The sequence below is a fragment of the Agelaius tricolor genome, unplaced genomic scaffold (genome assembly GCF_023055355.1).
Source record: "Agelaius tricolor isolate 1412-34295 unplaced genomic scaffold, bAgeTri1.0.p SCAF_30, whole genome shotgun sequence".
Classification (NCBI taxonomy): Eukaryota; Metazoa; Chordata; class Aves; order Passeriformes; family Icteridae; genus Agelaius; species Agelaius tricolor.
In genome coordinates this window covers 3,097,821-3,116,588 of record NW_027269290.1, presented here as the reverse complement: position 1 = coordinate 3,116,588, position 18,768 = coordinate 3,097,821, and the positions used below count along the sequence as shown (strand labels likewise).

The following is an 18,768-nucleotide window of genomic DNA, read 5'->3' as shown; positions in this document are numbered from 1 at the left end:
ATTTTATATAATTTAATCGATTTTTATATATTTAATATAGAATCATTTATTTATACATATTACTTATATTTTATATAATTTTACAGACTTTTTATATATTTGATATAGAATTAATTAATTTATACATATTATTTCTGTTTTATAGTATATAAATATATATTTATAAATATATTTTTATAGTATATAAACATATATTTATAAATATATTTTCTATATTTATAGATTTATTTCTAAATCATAAACATATTATTTATGTATTTTTATTTATAATTTATATATTTTACACCCCTAAGCATCCTGGCTACCAGCTGCAGGTTTCCCTTCCCTGTTCTGTATTCTGCCTCACTGAAAGGCAGGATACAGCAGCTAGAACATGGATTTAGGCATTTCAAAGTACACAAAATAAACTTCTCCCTGCCCCACACTCTGTGGTCAGGCTCTGCCCTTGATAAAAAAACATAATCTACTGAAAACCAAGGCTGTGACTTTCCCATCTGTGCTCCAATAAAGTTCCCCTCCAAACCTGCAGGATCCTAAGGAGAGTCCTGCCCTCTCTCCATCAGACCAATGTCACCAATTCCTTACCCTCATTTAGCAAAATTGGAGTTCTTGTCCCCCCAATGTCACCAATTCCTTAACCTTATGTAGCAAAATTGGAGTTCTTGTCCCCCACAATGTCACCAGTTCCTTACCCTCATTTAGCAAAATTTGAGTGTTTGTCCTCCCCAATGTCACCAATTCCTTACCCTTATTTAGCAAAATTGGAGTTCTTGTCCCCCCCAATGTCACCAATTCCTTACCCTTATTTAGCAAAATTGGAGTTCTTGTCCCCCACAATGTCACCAATTCCTTACCCTCATTTAGCAAAATTTGAGTGTTTGTCCTCCCCTCTTTCCTTCTCCAGAGGAGCAAACAGCTCAGGAGCTCCCATTTCCCACATCCCAGCCCATGGATGGGCACCACCAGCCTTTATTTGCCCCCAGAATAATCCTGCACAGGATTATTATTAATCATTGATTATTAAAGCACCTTTCTCCAGCCACAATTACCTCTTGTCTATCCAAAACTGTTGAGGAAACCAATGCCCACAATGAGGAACTCCTGCACCATCCTGCCAGTGGGCTGGGAAGGGGCTGAAGAGTCTTCAAACCTTTGTTTTATCACGGAGCAGGCTCAGGCTGGTGGTCAAACACTTCTCTGCTCACACCTGGGGCTGGGAAGGCAAGCACAGAACAGATGGTTCAGTTCCCCTGGCAGCTCTGAAAACCAAATGCATTTCTTTACTGCAGGATATAACACGTGCATGGGAGAAAGCAGCAGTGCAGATGGGAACACCTGCCCCAGGAAGGTTTTTTCCATCCCACTGAAGCCATGGTACAAATAAATCACTTCCTAAAGCTGATTTTGCACAGTGCAGACCACCACAAGTGCTCATGTGTGGGGAAATGCAAGAGCAGGGGTAGCTGGGACATAAATGAGGTTAAAAGCTGCAATCTGAGGCAGAGTAGAAAATCCCTTTTGTCCCTGCTCCCTTCACAGAATCCCAGCATTTTTTAAGGGTGGAAAAGCCCTCCTGGATGGTCGAGTGCCAGCTGTGCCTGGTCCCCACCTTGTCCCCAGCCCAGAGCACTGAGTGCCACCTCCAGGCATTCCCTGGGCACCTCCAGGGATGGGCACTCCAAACCTGCCTAGGCCTGAGCACCTTTTCCATGGGGAAATTATTCCTGTAAATTTTCGCCTTACACTCCCTTAATTTCCCTTACATTCCTTTAATTTTCCTTACATTTCTTACATTCCCTTAATTTTCCTTACATTTCCCTTACATTCCCTTAATTTTCCTTACATTTCTTACATTTCACTTAATTTTCCTTACATTTCTTACATTTCACTTAATTTTCCTTACATTTCCCTTACATTTCCTTAATTTTCCTTACATTTCTTACATTTCACTTAATTTTCCTTACATTTCTTACATTTCACTTAATTTTCCTTACATTTCTTACATTTCACTTAATTTTCCTTACATTTCCCTTACATTCCCTTAATTTTCCTTACATTTCTTACATTTCACTTAATTTTCCTTACATTTCCCTTACATTCCCTTAATCTTCCTTACATTTCCCTTACAGTCCCCTTACATTCCTTAATCTCCCTTAACATTCCCCTTACATTTCCTTAAATTTCCCTTACATTCTCTTAATTTTCCTTACAGTTCCCTTACACTCCCTTAATTTTCCTTACATTCCCCTTACATTTCCTTACATTCCCCTTACATTTTCCTTACATTCCCTTAATTTTCCTTACATTTTCCTTACATTCCCTTAATTTTCCTTACATTTTCCTTACATTCCCTTAATTTTCCTTACATTTCCCTTACATTCTCTTAATTTTCCTTACATTTCACTTACATTTCCCTTACATTCCTTACATTTCCCTTGAATTCCTTAATCTCCCTTACATTCCCTTAACTTTTTTCCCCTCCAAAGGAAATTCTTCCCTTACTCATCTGCAGCAGAAAAAAATTAGCAGCAATGGCTAAAAATGATCCTGAGCATGAAAAATGTTTTGTGGAAGGGTGGTGCCCTCCCAGCCACCCCTCCTGCTCCTGGGCAGGCAGTGGGGAACTGGATCCCTCCTGGTACCTCACAGGCAGCATCTCCACCCTCTGCACTGGGAAGAAATCACCAAAAACCTCCTGGATTTTTCCAAGATTTCACTGACAATAAATCAAACCCCTTGGAAAAGCAATGCCAGGCTCAGCACTGTGCCCTGAGTCACCCAGGGGACATTTTCCTGCCCATGCACGTGGGATAATATGCCATGGCCAGCTGGATCTTGCTGGGAAATCACATTTGGAAGCACTTTAACCAGGATTCATCGGTTTAAAAACCTTCTAAAAATCACGGTGCAGAGAAACTAAACACTAAAGAATTCTCCAAAGATCCAGAGACCTGCAGGGAACCAGAGCTGGCTGGAAGGAATCTGAGTGACCAAAGGAACCCAAGAACACATCCTCCAATTTTCACTGTACCCCAACAAGGTCCTGCTAAAACACCTGAGCCCTTTTGAGAAAAAAACTTAACAACTTCATTTAGATAATTATTTTTTAGAGCACTGACAGACAGAGGTCTGATACCCTGAATCCTGGTTCATTTTAGCACCACAGGATTAAGAAAGCAAGAAGAAAATATGGAAGTGGCTTCTCCAACAAGACAAGGATCCCTGCTGGGGTTGTGCCATCCAGAGCTGGGTGCAGGGGTGCCATCCCTGGCAAGGAAACGCTTCTCCATTGCTACCAGTGATTTACTCCCAGGTGTAACCCTGACGGAGGAGCCTGGGCAGCCTCCAGGACCTGCTCCCAGTACCTGCCAGGCAGGGTTGATTTATGGGGTGGGCACCTGCTGGGTCTTAAACCTTCCTCAAGGGATGTTCCACATGCCAGGATAAAAAGCTGCTAAGACTCAGCTCAGGTCTATCAAAGCAAAGTCAGTGCAATTGGAGCTCACAGCAGGAAGCACACTGCATGCCCCATACACATTGGAATGATTTTATATTATTTATATTTTAATTTATTTATACATAGTATTTATATTTTATATCATGAAAATATTTTATACATAAATATTTTATTTATCTATACATATTATTTCTATTTTATATTATTCCATAAAAACATTTATATATCAATATATAATTATTTCATTTATTTATACATATTATTTAAATTTTATATCTTATATAATTTAAAAATTTTTATATACAATTAATTAATTTATCTATACATATTATTGATATTTTCCATTATTCCCTATAAATGTTTATATATTAATATATAATTATTTAATGTATTTATTTACTTATATTTATATTATTTTATAATTTTAAAATATATTCTATATATCATTATTTATCTATACATATTATGTATGTCTTATATTATTCAATATAAATATGTATATATTAATATATAATTATTTAATTTATTTAACTTATATTTTATATTATTTTATAGAAATCTTTATATATTTTATATACAGTTATTTATACATATTTCTATTATATATTATTTCATATAAACGTTTACATATTAATATATAATTATTTATACATATTACTTATAATCTATATTATTTTATAGACATTTTTATATGTTTTATATAGACTTATTTAATTTATTTATACATATTATTTATATCTTATATTATTTTATAAAATTTCTATATATTTATATAGAACTATTTAATTAATTCATACATATTGTTATATTTCTATTATTTTATATTATTTAAAAATATATTTATATATTTATTTATATATTCATATATTTATTTATAAATCATAAATATATTCTTTATGTATTTTTATTTATAATTTATACAGTCATTGTACACCCCTAAGTGTCCTGGCTACCAGCTGCAGCTTTCCCTTCCTTGTTCTGTATTCTGCCTCACTGAAAGGCAGGATACAGCAGCTAGAACATGGATTTAGGCATGCCAAATACACAAAATAGACCTCTCCCTGCCCCACACTCTGTGGTCAGACTCTGCCCTTGATAAAACATCCCTAAATTCTGTAAGAATTAAAAATTAAAAGGGAGGGTTGTACATTAGAGGAGAATCTTTGGGAAATCTCTGGTATCAGGTGTTATGGGAAGTTTGTACCTCTCAGCCAATGGGGAAAGAGAGAAGGGAAATGTGGCTGGAAATTGGGATTAAAAGGAGGCTGCATCCTCCAAAAATGTGACAGATCCCAGGGCAATGCCCCATGGCCTCTCCCTTTATTGGAATAAAGTCAAAGGACTCCTCTGTCTCCTTTTTGGACATAAACCTCTGGTGTTTGTGGGTTAATTTTCCTGACAGCAGGGTGAGGGGTGAGAGCTCTGGGTTTAACCCCATCCCTGGGGTCTCCCTGGGAATCCCACACCCCCTGAGCTGCCTGAGAGCAGTGACAGGAATAGAGGATTTGTCTTTCCAAACGAGCTGTGGGGCTGCTGGTAGATAAAACCAGCACTGGGAGATAAAAGAAACAATGATTCCAGTGATTGATAAATGGAAAAAGGTATTTATCTTTAGAAATAAACTTTAGGTTTGCTGATAAACGAAATTAAACATTGAGAGATGAAAGAAACAATGGGGAAAACCCCTAAATTCGGTAAGAATTAAAAATTAAAAGGGAGGGTTGTACATTAGAGGGAAATCTTTGGGAAATCTCTGGTATCAGGTGTATTGGGAAGTTTGTACCTCTCAAGTACCTCAGAAATGGGGAAAAAGAGAAGGGAAATGCAGCCAGGAAATTGGGATAAAAAGGAGGCTGCGTTCTCCAAAAATCTGAGAGATCCCAGGGCAATGCCCCATGGCCTCTCCCTTTATTGGGATAAAAAAGCCAAAGGACTCCTCTGTCTCCTTTTTGGACAGAAACCTCTGGTGTTTGTGGGTTAATTTTCCTGACAGCAGGGTGAGGGGTGACAGCTCTGGGTTTAACCCCATCCCTGGGATCTCCCTCTGACCCTTTCCAGGGCTCGTCTGAACCCAACCCACTGCAAAGCTGCTCCTCTGCACTGCTCCCAGCACACTCATTAACCACAGGGGGAAATCTCCAAAATTCCCATTTTAAAGGGCAACAAGAAGCTTTTCCACAGCACAAAAACCGCCCCAGACAAGGTGCTTCAGCTACCAACACTGCTGGGGTTCCTGTGTTCACCTTAAACTACTGAAAAAAGCCAAAAGCAATTCAAAAGAGCTGGGTAAGGATGTGACACCAGGGCCTTCCAGCAACAGGAAATGTGGCTGTTCTTCCCTCCCCTGTTTGGCAGATCCCTCGTGGTCTGGGCTGTTTACTTGCCCTCACACACACTGATAACAGGAACACTCTTTTTGCTCTTTTTTTGGTGCTGGTTTCCCCCTGGCCTGGAACATGTCCTGCAGCTGTGTTTATGATGCAGAGCCTTATTAAGCTGCATTTTAGCAGAGCCTGAATTTAAAAGTTTCATTTCTGATGAGCTGGAAGCCTTCATAGGAGGTGGGAGTTGTTTGGAAAACAAAAATAAAGATGTTTAAAGATACCATAATGGTTCTCACTGAAGTCCATGGGAATTTATCAGCATCTCTGATGAACAAAAATTAAAGCAGATGTTGAAAACCCAGAAGTTTGAGCTTTAGCTGAGATCCCCATGGGAAAATTTTCCAGCCTGCAGAAACCACAAAGGGGATGGGAGCTCTTGTTCATGGCCATGAACAATTCCAGAAGTAATTCCTGGGTCAAAGTCTCTTTTCCAAAGCAGACTTTGCCTCTGAAGCCAACACCAATCTTTGCAAAACTTTCCCCTATAGATATCCCTCACGTGGACAAGATAGAGCCAGGATTGTACTCTGGAAGGAAGAGGCAAAGGGTGTCTTTACAACACCCCAGGGACAAAGAGAACACCAATAAACTGAGCTCCAGCCCCTCAAGCCTCTGTACAAGCTGGGAAGGAGTCACAGCCACCCTGGCTGACACAAGGGTGGTGACAGGGACGGGGTTTTGGGGACTGGGCTCTCCCAGCCTCAAGCTGCTCTTGGCATGCAGCTCTGAGAGCCACGAGGAACCAAAGGCACCCTCAGAGAGCTGAGAGCTCAGAGCAGGCTGTGCCTCAGTGCCAGAGGGGAAAGCTGGGCTGGCCCTGGAATGGTTTGGGTTGGAAGGAACCTTAAACTCATCTTGTTCCTGTCCCTGCCATGGCAGAGACACCTTCCACTGTCCCAGGCTGCTCCAAGCCCTGTCCAACCTGACACTGCCAGGGGTGGGGCAGCCACAGCTGCTCTGGGCACCCTGTGCCAGGGCCTCACCACCATCACACAGAAGGATTTCTTCCAATATCAAAGCCAAATTTCCCCTTTTTCAGTTGAATCCATTTCCCTTTGTCCTGCCAGTCCAGTTCTGATGAAGAGTCCCTCCTGGTCCTCGTTCACAGTCTTGTCTTCACCCACCCGAGAGGAGCAGCATGAGAAACACCAACATCCCCTTTTCTCACCACCCCACGAGCCTCAACAGCAGCTCAGGCGGTTCAGGACCTCATCCTGCCCTGAACCTCTGTCAGGTCAGAGCTGGAGCAGCCCAGGCTGGCAACAACCAAAGCAATCCCTCGGCCAAGGGGGCTGCAAACACCTCCATGGCCCAAAGGACATCTCTCCATGAGCAAACAGCTCAACAACCACCCCAGGAGACCTCACTGGCTTCTCTTCACTCAAACCCTTCCACACCCCTTGTGTGTCCTCAGACACACATTTGTGTCCCCAGCCACATCTAAAACGTGCACAGGCTGCACAGTTGCACGTGTGCAGTAAATGTGCACATTTTACTCCAGAAAACGTGCAATTGTAGAGCCTGGAAATGCAGCACATGCATCTGAAAGGAGAGGCTGGCTGCAGGATCCAAGAGCTCCCCTGCACAAAGGGCAGCAGTGCCAGGGAACGCTGCCAGCTCGGGGCTGGGTCAGGCTGTGTGCATTGCTAAACCTTGGCCTGACCTCTCACTGCATCTGGGGACAGGAAATCCTGAAGGCAGCTAAAAACCCCCAGCCTGATCTTCAGATGCAATAGCAGAACTAGGCATGAAGGTCAAGGCAGGCAGATAAGGAGATGAAATAGCTGTGACCCACAATTAATCCACAGCTCCTCTGTGGAGCCCAGCACATCCCATCCCCATCCTGAGACAACACACAGGAGCTCAAACCCAAGAGCTGGGCTGGGAGCTGGCAACTCATTAATGCACAGCACCAGGAGCACCTTTGACAGCATCCACACCCCGGGTTCCAATGTCTAATTAATACATCCCTGGAGTGGGGTACAAAGGGGGAAAAACAGGCAACCTTTGTGCCACCATCCACGTTCTCTGCTCCTGCTACAGGCACCTCTGGACAAAGAGGATGAAGAGCAGGAGGCTCCTGTCAAACCCATCACAGCACGTGCACTGACCCGGTCCCTCAGAGCTTACTCTGCGTAGGAGTTTACCTCACCCAGTTCTCAAGGCAGCTCTAATTACACTCAGGCACAGGGCTCTGAGCCAAGAACCGCAGGAAACACAAGGGGAATCACAAAGCCAGCAGCCCAAGAGCCTTTCCAGTGCTCTGCCTGTTTGACCAAACCCTTTGCAGTCTTTGCCCCAGAGCCCAGGACACGAGGTGGGAGCATTTCCTCCAAGAGCATTTGCCATTTCATAGTAAACCAGCAGCATGAGGCCAACACAAGATTATTGGCCAGAAGCAGAATCTGGGCCATCTGATGTTTTAAACTTATTAATTCAGCTGCAGCTGGTAAAAGCACAGTTCTAAAAAAATGTGTGAATTCAAATAACCTGCTCCCATCTAATCCGCTGGCATTGCTCTCTGCTGCAGTGCAGTTAATTAAATGGTTCTCCTTATAAATCCACTTTCCCCAGAAGTCTCATTAGCCAAATTAATATGATGCATATAGAGCACTTAGCCCTTCCAAGAGACTGGTTTGAACAACAGCCTGGCTCTACCTGGCCACTGGAGCATCCCTCTAAGCCCTTCAGAAGGCAGAGGGGCAGAGCCAGCACCCAAAAACAACTCGCTGTGGCAAAGTGACTGCAGGAGAACCATCCCACAGCACATCCCACGGTACCTCTGAGTCTCTGGAATAAATGCATGATGTAAAGGAGACAGGGAACCATCTCCCAGTTAAACAGACAGTGAAATCTGACTCAGAGAGGCAGAACTCTTCTGGAACAGCCACTGACATTTTGAAGCACACCCAAAAAGTGGCATAGTGTCCAAGGCCTGACACAAACACCTGGACACCTGAGCAAGGGAGCAGCTTGCCAAAAAGAGCCCCTTTTTAGGGGTACACTGACAGATCACCCAGCTCCTGCCAGCATCAACCCCCCAGCCCAGGCAAAGGGGCTGAAACACATCTCCCATTATTGCTACCAGCCCCAGACCTGTTGTACAACACTTCAAAGGAGATTCAGAGGTTGTATCTCAACAGCACAAGAAATACATTGCAAAAATAGGAATTTTAACTACAATCAGCAACTTCTAGAAGAAAAGGCATCTCCTGAGTCTCCCCTCTCCAATTCCCTTCCCTCATAACCAGCAATATCTACAATTGCTCCCATTTACAACAAAAAGCTTCATTAAATTATTACACCAGCATCCCACAAACACAGACAATTTGCCAAATCATTGGCTTGGCTTTCCTTATCACCACATACAAATTATAAACACTACTCTGGGTTAAAGCAGTGTTAATTCAAGCAGTTCATGAAGTCAAAATAACACCTCCAGCTTGCCAAGCTGAGAACATGTAGTTTTATGTGCAGGGCCCTGTTTCTCAACGGGACTCCCCAACAGGGAAGCACATCCAAGAGTCGGCTCCTTTGCCCCCATTCCCAAGCAGGAGGAACAGCACGGTGACTGAAGAAACCACAATTAGTAAGCATTAATAAACTGGAGAATCAAGGCAACAAAAGGCGAACAACAATCTTCTTTTACATTACAACTCAGTCCAACCTCTTCCAGCCCCTTACCTGTTTTAGGGATTTACACAGCGCTTTGACACCTTGCAGAGCACAACCACAGCATCCGTCGGCTGAGAGGCATCTGCAGCCTAGCAAAGCTCCTGCCCGGCTGCAGGGGGTTATCCATGGAAGTTAAAGTGTGTCAAGGCAAACAGGGCAAGCGTTCGAGGTGTCTTCATGGCACATCACAGGAATTCTACCACGAGCACAGCACGGGAGCTCCTGAAGCCGACGATGCAGCAGTTGCGGCTTCCTCTCGACGGCCGCGGTCCTCAGGCGCGCCCCGAAGTCTCCTGCAGCAAACACGGAGTTGTGCTCCTGCACGGGAACAGCTTTCCAAAGCTCAGGAGCCCCCGGGACAGGAGAACTACAGCACACAACGTTTTCAGGCTGTTCCTCTCCCCGTCTGCACTACACCGGGAGCGACTGCACGGAGCGCGCGGCGGGGCCGGGACGCGAGCAGGGCACATGCACATCCGAGGCGTGTGGAACCACTGGCTTCAAAACCGGTCAAAATAAGGCACTGAGACACCACGCAAAGGTTTAAATTACCGCCTCCAGCTCTCAGGAACTCTTCATCCATTCAGCACTAAACCCACAACTGCTGAAAAGCCCCTGGAGATGGAGGAGCGCCTCGCGTACGGCAGGAAAGGCTTTATTAACAGCATTTAAACACTTTTAAGGACTCATTTCTCTTTTTCTTTTGGCAATTTTGGTGCAAAGGTTTTACGTGCAAAGATTCAAAGCAATTTCGAAACTTTTTTTTTCTTCAAAATTAAAAAAAAAAAAAAAACCAAGAATCAAAACTAAAGGCAAACATGTTGGGTGAACAAAATAAATCAGAGAAACTTAAAATTCAGGAACTCCAGCTCTTCCAAGCAGCGAAGCCCCAGACTTGGCCACCGTTCCGAGGCGCAGGGTGGTGCTTCCCTGCTTCTTGCGCTGCCCCGTCCCGCTGAGGAGAAACGCAGCAAAGTGCCCCCGTTTTCACTGCAAACACGGGGGCCACAGCAAGGCCATCAGACACAAATTCTTCTGACTGGTACCACAGGTCGATCAACGCAAAAGTGTCGGTGCTCTCCCTGCTTCTTGCTCAAGACCCACAACTATCAGCTCAATTGGGCAGCAGCAGCAGGAACCCCTCCGCTGCCAACACAGGGGGGCCAAACGTTTGTCGTCAATTCACTTCCAGGCAGAAAAACCATTTTCCTCAAAAGAAACAATTTATTTAGAATGAAACAAAATCAGCTCAACTGTGAGCGCATGTTTGAGTGACAGCTACTTTTAAGCTGTGTGAGCCATAAAAAGGGTATTCCTTTACTTTTCCAGCAATCTTGTGTACACAGCACAAAGCAAAGAGGTCATTTTTTTTTTCCACTTAAAACACGGGCATTGGCATCACAATAGCAGATACACAACTTTTTTTTTTTTTTTTTTAAGCTGCCATTTTAGTAAAATGCACAAATACTAAACAGATAAGCTTTCTTCCACCAGGAGGCCCATGTAAATTCCACATAAGCCACAGCTTCTCTTCCCAAAGGTCCATTAGAGCTTGGTATCCCATGCGGTTGTCTTCTGCAGTCCACCAGATTTGCTTGCAGGAGGAAAAAAAACGTTATTTCAATACAAATGTGTACACCAGATTTGGGTTTTTCCCCTCCCTACATTATACAGATGAACATAAAGAGCTACGAGGCCTTTCTGAATATTCTACTTGGACTTCAAAAAGCACCAATACCACCCATGGGCATGAAACCTCGGAATGAAGTTGCCTTCTAGGGATAGATGCAAAACAAGTAGTGCAGGGCTTCTTTTTGGACCAGGATAAAACTAGGCTTACAGTACTGATGATGACTCAACTTGCAGTAACATTTTTTGGGGCACATTGAAATCATTAACCAGGAGAAAAACCAACCTAATTTTTGCTAATTCGGTTGACTTTCCTCACTGGGTATTTCCTGAAGGCAACTTATCAACAAAACCATGAAATGTAGTGTTACACAGCTCTTTTGCTCTTGTTCTGCTGTGCAGTTCTAACAGCAGACAATGCCAATATTAAAAGGTCAAATCAAAGACACACCCAATAAAATTTAAAATTGTTACTATTCAAGTCATATCTCCTAGCCATCGTTTTCACACAATGGGAACTGCGGGAAGATGAATATTCAATGAACCATTCTCTGCACCACCCGGTCTGCTTTAAGCCTGATACAAAAATCACCTCATCGTTCAGTCTACCAATCATTGGAATATCTGTCCTTCAGTGCTATAAAGAAATAAACAGGGGGACAAAGGGGAAAGAACCCCAAAAGCTCTAGAGCCACATGACAACCATTTCTTCCCCTCTGGGCACACAGCACTCCCCAGGAGCGCTGCCCTGAACACTGTTTTGCTTAGAGCCAGGAACTATCATTTTCCAAGGCATTTTTCCCTGAGTCCTCAGAGTTTTTGAACTTGTCTTCACAATTTTGATTCACTCCTCCTCCCCACTAACACCTCAGGCCTTTGACCTCAGTTATCATCAACCAGAGGGTTCCAAAACCCACATAAGAAATTAAAACTCATTCTTCATAAAACTTGGCTCTCCATAGAGGCCAAGAAAGTTGTCACCGAAATATTCCATCTTTAACATCCTTGAAAGAAACAAAAGAGAGAGAGGGCAAGGTTTGTCTGCCTGGCAATAATGCCCTTTTCTCTCTGGGAAGCTGACAAGGATGTGTTGGTATTTGTGCCCCTAAAACCTCTGGATTGAGGATAACCTCAGTGTTCCCATGGCAAACAAAGCCACTGGCCAGGGGCCAAGGAAGTTGCGCAAAGTTTCCAATTGAAAGAAATAAACAACAAACTAAAATCTCAAACAGAACTACGAGTCATTTGAGGTTCTTTCCCCAAAGCATAAAGCACAAGGATGAAATGATTCAGGAAAAGCACATCCTTTTTCCAGGCTAGTTCAACACACTAATGAAATAGAAGAACATCAGCTGCACACAAGGTCGGGAGGGAATTCTGAGCTCTCGCCAGAGCAACTTAATGCCAGACACAAGGAGAGAGCCAACAACTGCTACATCTGGTTTACTCTACACACAGTGGTATCACCCACAGGCTTCTAAACCTTCAGCCCTGGCTAAGCCAACTTCAGTGGACAGTTACTCCAATGGGGAACACCTCAGACCAAGGAGGAAAGCACAGCCCGCCCAGCCGGGACGGCAGCACGGGAATTCAGTGCTGGCAAAAAAAACCTTTCAAAGTTTTGCCACAAGAACCCTCAAAGGGTGTGAAAATCCTTGCTTACAAAACAGAGCAGCAACCACAAATAAACCAGATTCAAAGAAGCAGGTGCTCCATTAAATAAGGAACCAGAAAACCTGGAGTCAAACACAGCCTCGCCTGCTCCTCCTCACCCTCCAGCACAGCATAATTTCAACAAAATTTCATAATTTCACAGCCAGTGGCAGCTGGAACCGCTGTGATTTCCCAAGGAAAAATGGAAGTGCACCTAGCACGCTCTTCCCAAAAGGCTTCCCAAACCAAGCTGGCTTTGACAAGCTATGTTGACCCCAAGTTTTATGGGTTTTTAAGCAGGTGCCTGCTGCGGATCAGAGGAACAAATGCTACTCTCAGTGTCCAACACAAACTTTAGTGCTTTTTTTCCCCCCAGTTTTGGGCAGATTTAAATTCTCAGCTGTTCAAGTCTCTTTCCTAGAAAACTCTTGCAAGTGATTTCTGTCAGATGACAGAAATCTCCCAGAAAACTCCCTCTGAATGCAAGCAGCACTTGCAGCATTGCTCACCTGCTGACACACAACAGGCACCTGCTCCAATTAAAACATTCTTTGCAGTAAGTGGTAAACACGCTGTATCTTCTTAAACACAGTGATTTGCATTTCTGGTGTCATTCCCAAAAATTCTCCTTGTTAATAGTAAGCTGAACAGCTGAATTCTGCCATCTCTTACATTCACATTGAAGGACAACCCAGAAATCCTGGATTTTACTCTCAAATTTAAGAGCATTAAATGAGGCTTTCACCTTTTCATTTAGAAAGAAAAGTAGGTATAAAAACCAAAATCTGTGTTTAAGAGATGCTGCCACATTGAAATTTTCAGTTCACCACGATGTTTGGGATGCTGGGTCCACTCATTTTGGGCAAATAAAGGAACCAAAGCCCTCTTAAACCACAGCCTTCTCTGACAAGTGGTGCAGTAAGAAAAATTCCTATTTTTGTGACAGAAACTCAAGCAAGTTCAGTTACACCCATAAAATACATTCAAGACATTTCCTCCTTCGTCTCCTATTCGCATCCTATTCCACACTTTGAATTTGATTTTTGCCATGCAAGTTGTAACAGAAATCAACTCATGCCTGTATCAATTATCCAAGGAATCTACTGGAGCATGGACCAAGAGAGGCAGCGTCGCTTCTCCGTTGCCCAAATCCCTGAAAACATGGCTAAGTGCAAGATTACATTCTGGGTTTAAGTGCAAGACTACAATTTTAGGGCCTGTAAAGAGATACAGTGAGATTTACACTTCAGTTTAGAAGCTGCTGCAACATCCTTTTGGTTGTTAAACAGAGTATCATGGAATTAGATCACATCAGGGATTGAGATCCCTTTTCCCCTCCTAAATGCCTGAATTACCAAAGGTGGCTAAGACAGCTGGAGAAAAGTGCCCAATGATTGGGGAAAAATAAGAAAAAATTAACTATGTTCTTTGGAAAAAAAAAAAAACAACCTGCAAACTGTTTCATCCTTGAATCACAAGAACAAGAGCTCAAACCTCAGCATCTCAGAGTATTTTTAATATTTCTCCAGGATGCTAAAACCACTTTACTCCAGGTGCCCATGATAAACCTCATGTAATGCCCACTGCACACTGTACCTGAATAGTCCCTAGCAGACAGCAGTTCCTTGCTATTAACAAAGAGGTAAAATGTTAATGAGAACTTTTATGTAATTAAATTATCACAGAATGAGAAGCATCTCTGGAGAGAAGCACTTACTTGCTCAGTTTGCATTGTGGAACCAGACCCCACTGAACCTGCAACTCTTGGAAAACAGAACAAAACAACAACAAAAAAAAAGGCAGTAAAACCAAAACCCCACAACAACAGAACTCAAGTTCTCCTTAAAGCACCTCCTTGTTTCCTGCACACCAGAGTGAGCACAAGACATTCCTGGTTTGCAACAAAGTCCTCAGCTCTTCACCAAACCTAGTCACTGCTACAAACCCAAAGTGCACATATGGGATACACCAGGAAATCAGGGAAATACACCTGTTAAAAAGCCCAGTTTCAGTGCATGCACCTGGGGGGACTGGATGAAAAAGGAATCCCTTTCCAAAAAGGAATTCAGTGTTCTGCTGTGTACCCGAGAGCAGCTGCTGCTCACCTGAAAAACGTCGACCTTGAGCCACGCGACTCAACGGGGAAACCACTGCGGCTCCCGAGGGAAGGGATCACACAGGGCCCCTGGCCTGAGGCCCACACGGAATTTCAAAGACTCAAAAGAGGAGGTGACACCAGTCTGTTATTAAAGTTATGGTTTTCCATTTCCACTGAGTGCTTTAAATCTGGTCTGTTCGGTTTGGAGCTCTCTCGAGGATGAGCTCTTGGGACTTGCTTTAAAATACATGAAATGAAAAAAGGACATGAATCTAAATTAAGAAGACAGGAGTTTTTCTTTCCCCCCCCTCCCCCCCCACCCCCACTTTTATTATTTTTCTATTTTCTGTAAATCAAAGCAGGCTGAGCCTCCCTGCTGTCCCCATTGATAGGGAATTCTCAAAATATCCTATTCACGCTACTCCTAACCAACCTCTCTGGCTTCTATCTTTATAGAAAAATGTAGTAACAGAAAAATCTGCCCGGGAAAGTCACCTACAAACAAAGATCTATTTAAAATAACGACAGGGCTGGCTAAGGCTGTATCCCATAGCACCTGGCACACGCTGGAGGGGCTGCATGGAGGAGTAGGCAGGGTTGGGAACAGAACACGAGGGCCTTAGGATGCCCCACGGACAATGATCATGACCAGATAGTCGTCCTCTGATTTGGCCAACGCCTTGGCCGTGGAGTCCAGGAACTGCTGGGAGAAGTCGCAGGGCGGAAAGGCGTGCAGGACCCCGCTGTTCTCCTTGTCTTTGTTCCCCCCTACAGGGAGGCTGATCACCCCAGCAGCCTGCTTTTGCTTTAGGTAGGACACCAGATTCCTGAGCGGCCTCTGCGTGGAGGTGGTGGCTGCCTCGGCAGCCCCGGCTGCGGAGCGGTTGTCGGAGGCGCCGGGCACGGCCAGCAGGATGGCGTATCCGTTGGGACCCGCCACCTTGATGCGCCGGTTGACCTCATCCAACTTGGGCTGGTCCAGACGGAGACGTTGGGTGATCTTGAGCTGAGCCACTTTCCCCCCAGTCGCTCCCTCCACCAGGAGGCTGCTGGCGACTCCGAGGTCCCCCTGGAGCAGGTGCATGTTGGACGGGAAGTTGCTGTTCTTCAGCAGGAGCATCCCCTGCCAAGCCAGGCACAGCTTGGGCGCTGCCCCTGCCTGCGCTGCTCCATCCTGCTGCTGTTTTTGGGGAGGAGGTTTGAGCCGGGAGCCTCCACCACCTCCCTCCGCCACCCGCTCGTCCTTTTTGGCCGGACTTTTGCACTCCTGGGCGGCAGCAGCGCGATGTTTGCGCTCCCGCTCTGCGGAATTCTTGCGGTCGCGCTTTTCGTTCTGTCCCCGCTCCAGGCTGCCCCGGCGGGACTCCCGGATGGGGGAAGGTCGCTCCAAGAGGAGCAAGCGGGATGAGCGCTCAGGGTCACTACTGTAACGCTCCCGGCCTCCCAGGAGCTCAGGGCTGCGGTCCGGGGGAGAGGTCGTGGCCAAGCAGTGGCGCTTTCGGGAGGAAGAGGAGCGCTCGCTGTCAGGGGAACGGTCCAAGTGCCGGCCTCCATCCTCCGCCAGCCTCCGTTTCCTAGGCTGATCCCTACTGCTACTGCCCAGCTCCCTCTCCCCGCGGTCCCGCTCCAAGGACCACCCATCCCGGCGGCGCTCCAGGCTTTCCAGTGGGTCATAGGCAGCAGCCCGATTACTCCGGTCCCGCACAGGGGGCGGCGGGGGCACCCACTCTGTCTCAGGATAAAGGTCTCTGTCACGGTCTCTATAGAGCAACGGTGGTGTCCTGTCCCTGGCCCCCCGTAGAGGGTCAGGGGGGGCTCCCCGGTGAGCCCCAAAAGCAGCCGCCTCCGCCACGAGCTCGTAATGAGCCGGGGGTGGCAAGGGCAGGGGCTGCAGGTAGGGCTGCTGGTACCGATGCTCCGTGTCGGCAAAGTCCACGCGGAGCCGGCGATCCGGCCCCCCCAGGGGGAAGCCCCGCATGTGGGTGCAGGCTGCCTGCGCCGCATCCAGGCTCTCATACTGGATATAGGCCCAGGAATCCCCTTTGCGGTAATCGATGGTGCGGATGGTGCCAAACCGATCAAACTCCCTGGCCAGGGCAGCCAGGGGCACCCAGGGCCCCAGGCCGCCCACCCAGAGCCGCGTGGTCGGGGTGGCTTTCCCGTACCCGATCTTGATGGGGTTGCGCAGCAGCACCTTCCCTGACATGGCCAACTTGGCCCGGTGCGCCATGTCCAGATTCTCAAACTTAAGAAACCCATAGGTGCTGGTCTGCCCACGCCCCGGCCTCTTGATGTCCACCTCAGTGATGACCCCAAAACGGTCAAAGGCTCGCCGCAAGTCCGACTCGCTCACGGTGATGTCCAGGTTGCCCAGGAACAGCGTGCGGTTGGCTCTCTGGTCATCCTCGGGGCTGATCTCCTCCTCAGCGGCCGCCCCGGCACCTCCTCCTCCTCCTCCGCGGAACCCCCCGGCCGCCGCCACGCCGGCCACGCGCTCCAGCCCATAGGCCGGCCGCACCCGCGCCTCGTAGAAGCCGCCGTAGTCCCGCTCCCTCTCCAGCTCCCTCGGCAGCGGCGGCGGCGGCGGGAGCCGGCCCAGGGCGAGCTGCTGCAGCCGGTAGTCCCGGTATCCCAAAGCTCCTCCGCTGCCCGCCGGGGACAGCGCCCGCTGCGCGGCCCCGGCCGGCGGGTGCCGCACGGCGGCCGCCACCGCCCCGACCGCCGCCGTGCCGTAGGGAGACTCCTTGTCCAGCAGCGCCGGGGAGCGGCTGCTGCGCCGGCGGCCGCTGCCTCCGCCGACATAGACGGCTTCGATCTTGAGCGGGCGGTCGTAGAGCACGAGGCGGCCGCGGGCGTGCTTGGCGGCCCGCGCGTCCTCGGGCCGGCGGAAGTTGACGAAGGCCACGCGCTCGTCGGCGGCACCGGCGCCGGGCGGGAGCCGGCTGATCTTGACGCTCACGTCGCCGAAGCGCTTGAACTCGTGGAAGAGCCCGTCCTCCACCGCCTCGTCGCTCAGCGCCGAGCCCAGCTCACTGATCTTCAGCGTCTTGTACTCGCCGCCGCCCGGCTCCGACGAGGAGGAGGAGGAGGAGGCGGCGGCGGCGGCCGCTCGCGATTCGCCGCCGCGGCTGCTGCTGCTTCGCGACGCCTCCGCGGTTTTACCGCTGTAGCCGTGCCGGCCCCCGCCGCCCGCGGCCGCCGCCGAACCGCTCTCGTACTCGCGGCTGCCGGCGCGGCCGCCCTTGTCCGCGTGGGCGCCGCGCCGGCCGCTCCCGCTGTTGCTCTCGCCGGACGCCGCCGCCGCTTTCCCGCCGTTGGAGCCGCCGCCTCCGCCGGACGAGCCGCTCGGCTTCTTGCTGCCGCGCGAGGAGGAGGAGGAGGACGCCGAGTCCTCGCCGCCCCGGGAGCGCTTGGCCTTGGCGGGCGAGCGCTCCTTGCCCTTCATGGCGGCGGCGGCCGCGCTCCCGCCGGGCCTCCCCGACCGCCCCGCTCACGCACCCGCCGCCATCTTGGGAGCCGCGCCGGCAGCGCGCGCCGCCCCCCCGCGCCCATTGGCTGCCCAGGGCGGTGCCCTCGCCCATTGGCTGCCGTCGCGGGGATGCTCCGCCCACCCCCTAGCGCTGCGCGTTCCTATTGGCCCGCTGCGCTGTCGGTCTGCCAGCCAGCCCCGTGCTCCCGCGGGGGGGGCGGGAATTGCCGCCGTCGCGCGCCTCCCAGCCCCGCTCGCTCATTGGGCAGTTAGAAAGGGCGCGGCGATCTCATTGGACGGTCCTACCTGTCAATCGTGGCTGTTCAACCATGGGAGGATTTTCGCTGCCCATTGAACACTGGGCCGAACTTATCTCCGCCTTCTGATTGGCTCGCTTTCCTGC

General features: G+C 47.9%; 1 protein-coding gene across 3 annotated transcripts; it reads right to left on the bottom strand.

Moving 5' to 3' along the window:
* Positions 1-10,720: 10,720 nt before the first annotated feature.
* Positions 10,721-18,424, bottom strand: RBM15 (RNA binding motif protein 15). Of its 3 annotated transcripts, none has more exons than XM_071450449.1 (2): positions 14,516-18,424; positions 10,721-11,110 (listed from the first exon to the last, which is right to left on the bottom strand). In XM_071450449.1, the coding sequence occupies exon 1, from the start codon at positions 18,339-18,341 to the stop codon at positions 15,516-15,518; it is 2,826 nt and encodes a 941-aa protein (XP_071306550.1). In that variant the 5' UTR covers positions 18,342-18,424; the 3' UTR covers positions 10,721-11,110; positions 14,516-15,515. The 3 variants fall into 3 exon arrangements, with proteins under 3 accessions (XP_071306550.1, XP_071306551.1, XP_071306549.1); XM_071450450.1 differs by having other exon boundaries at positions 14,904-18,424; XM_071450448.1 differs by having other exon boundaries at positions 10,721-15,133; positions 15,453-18,424.
* Between the last annotated feature and the right edge of the window lie 344 nt (positions 18,425-18,768).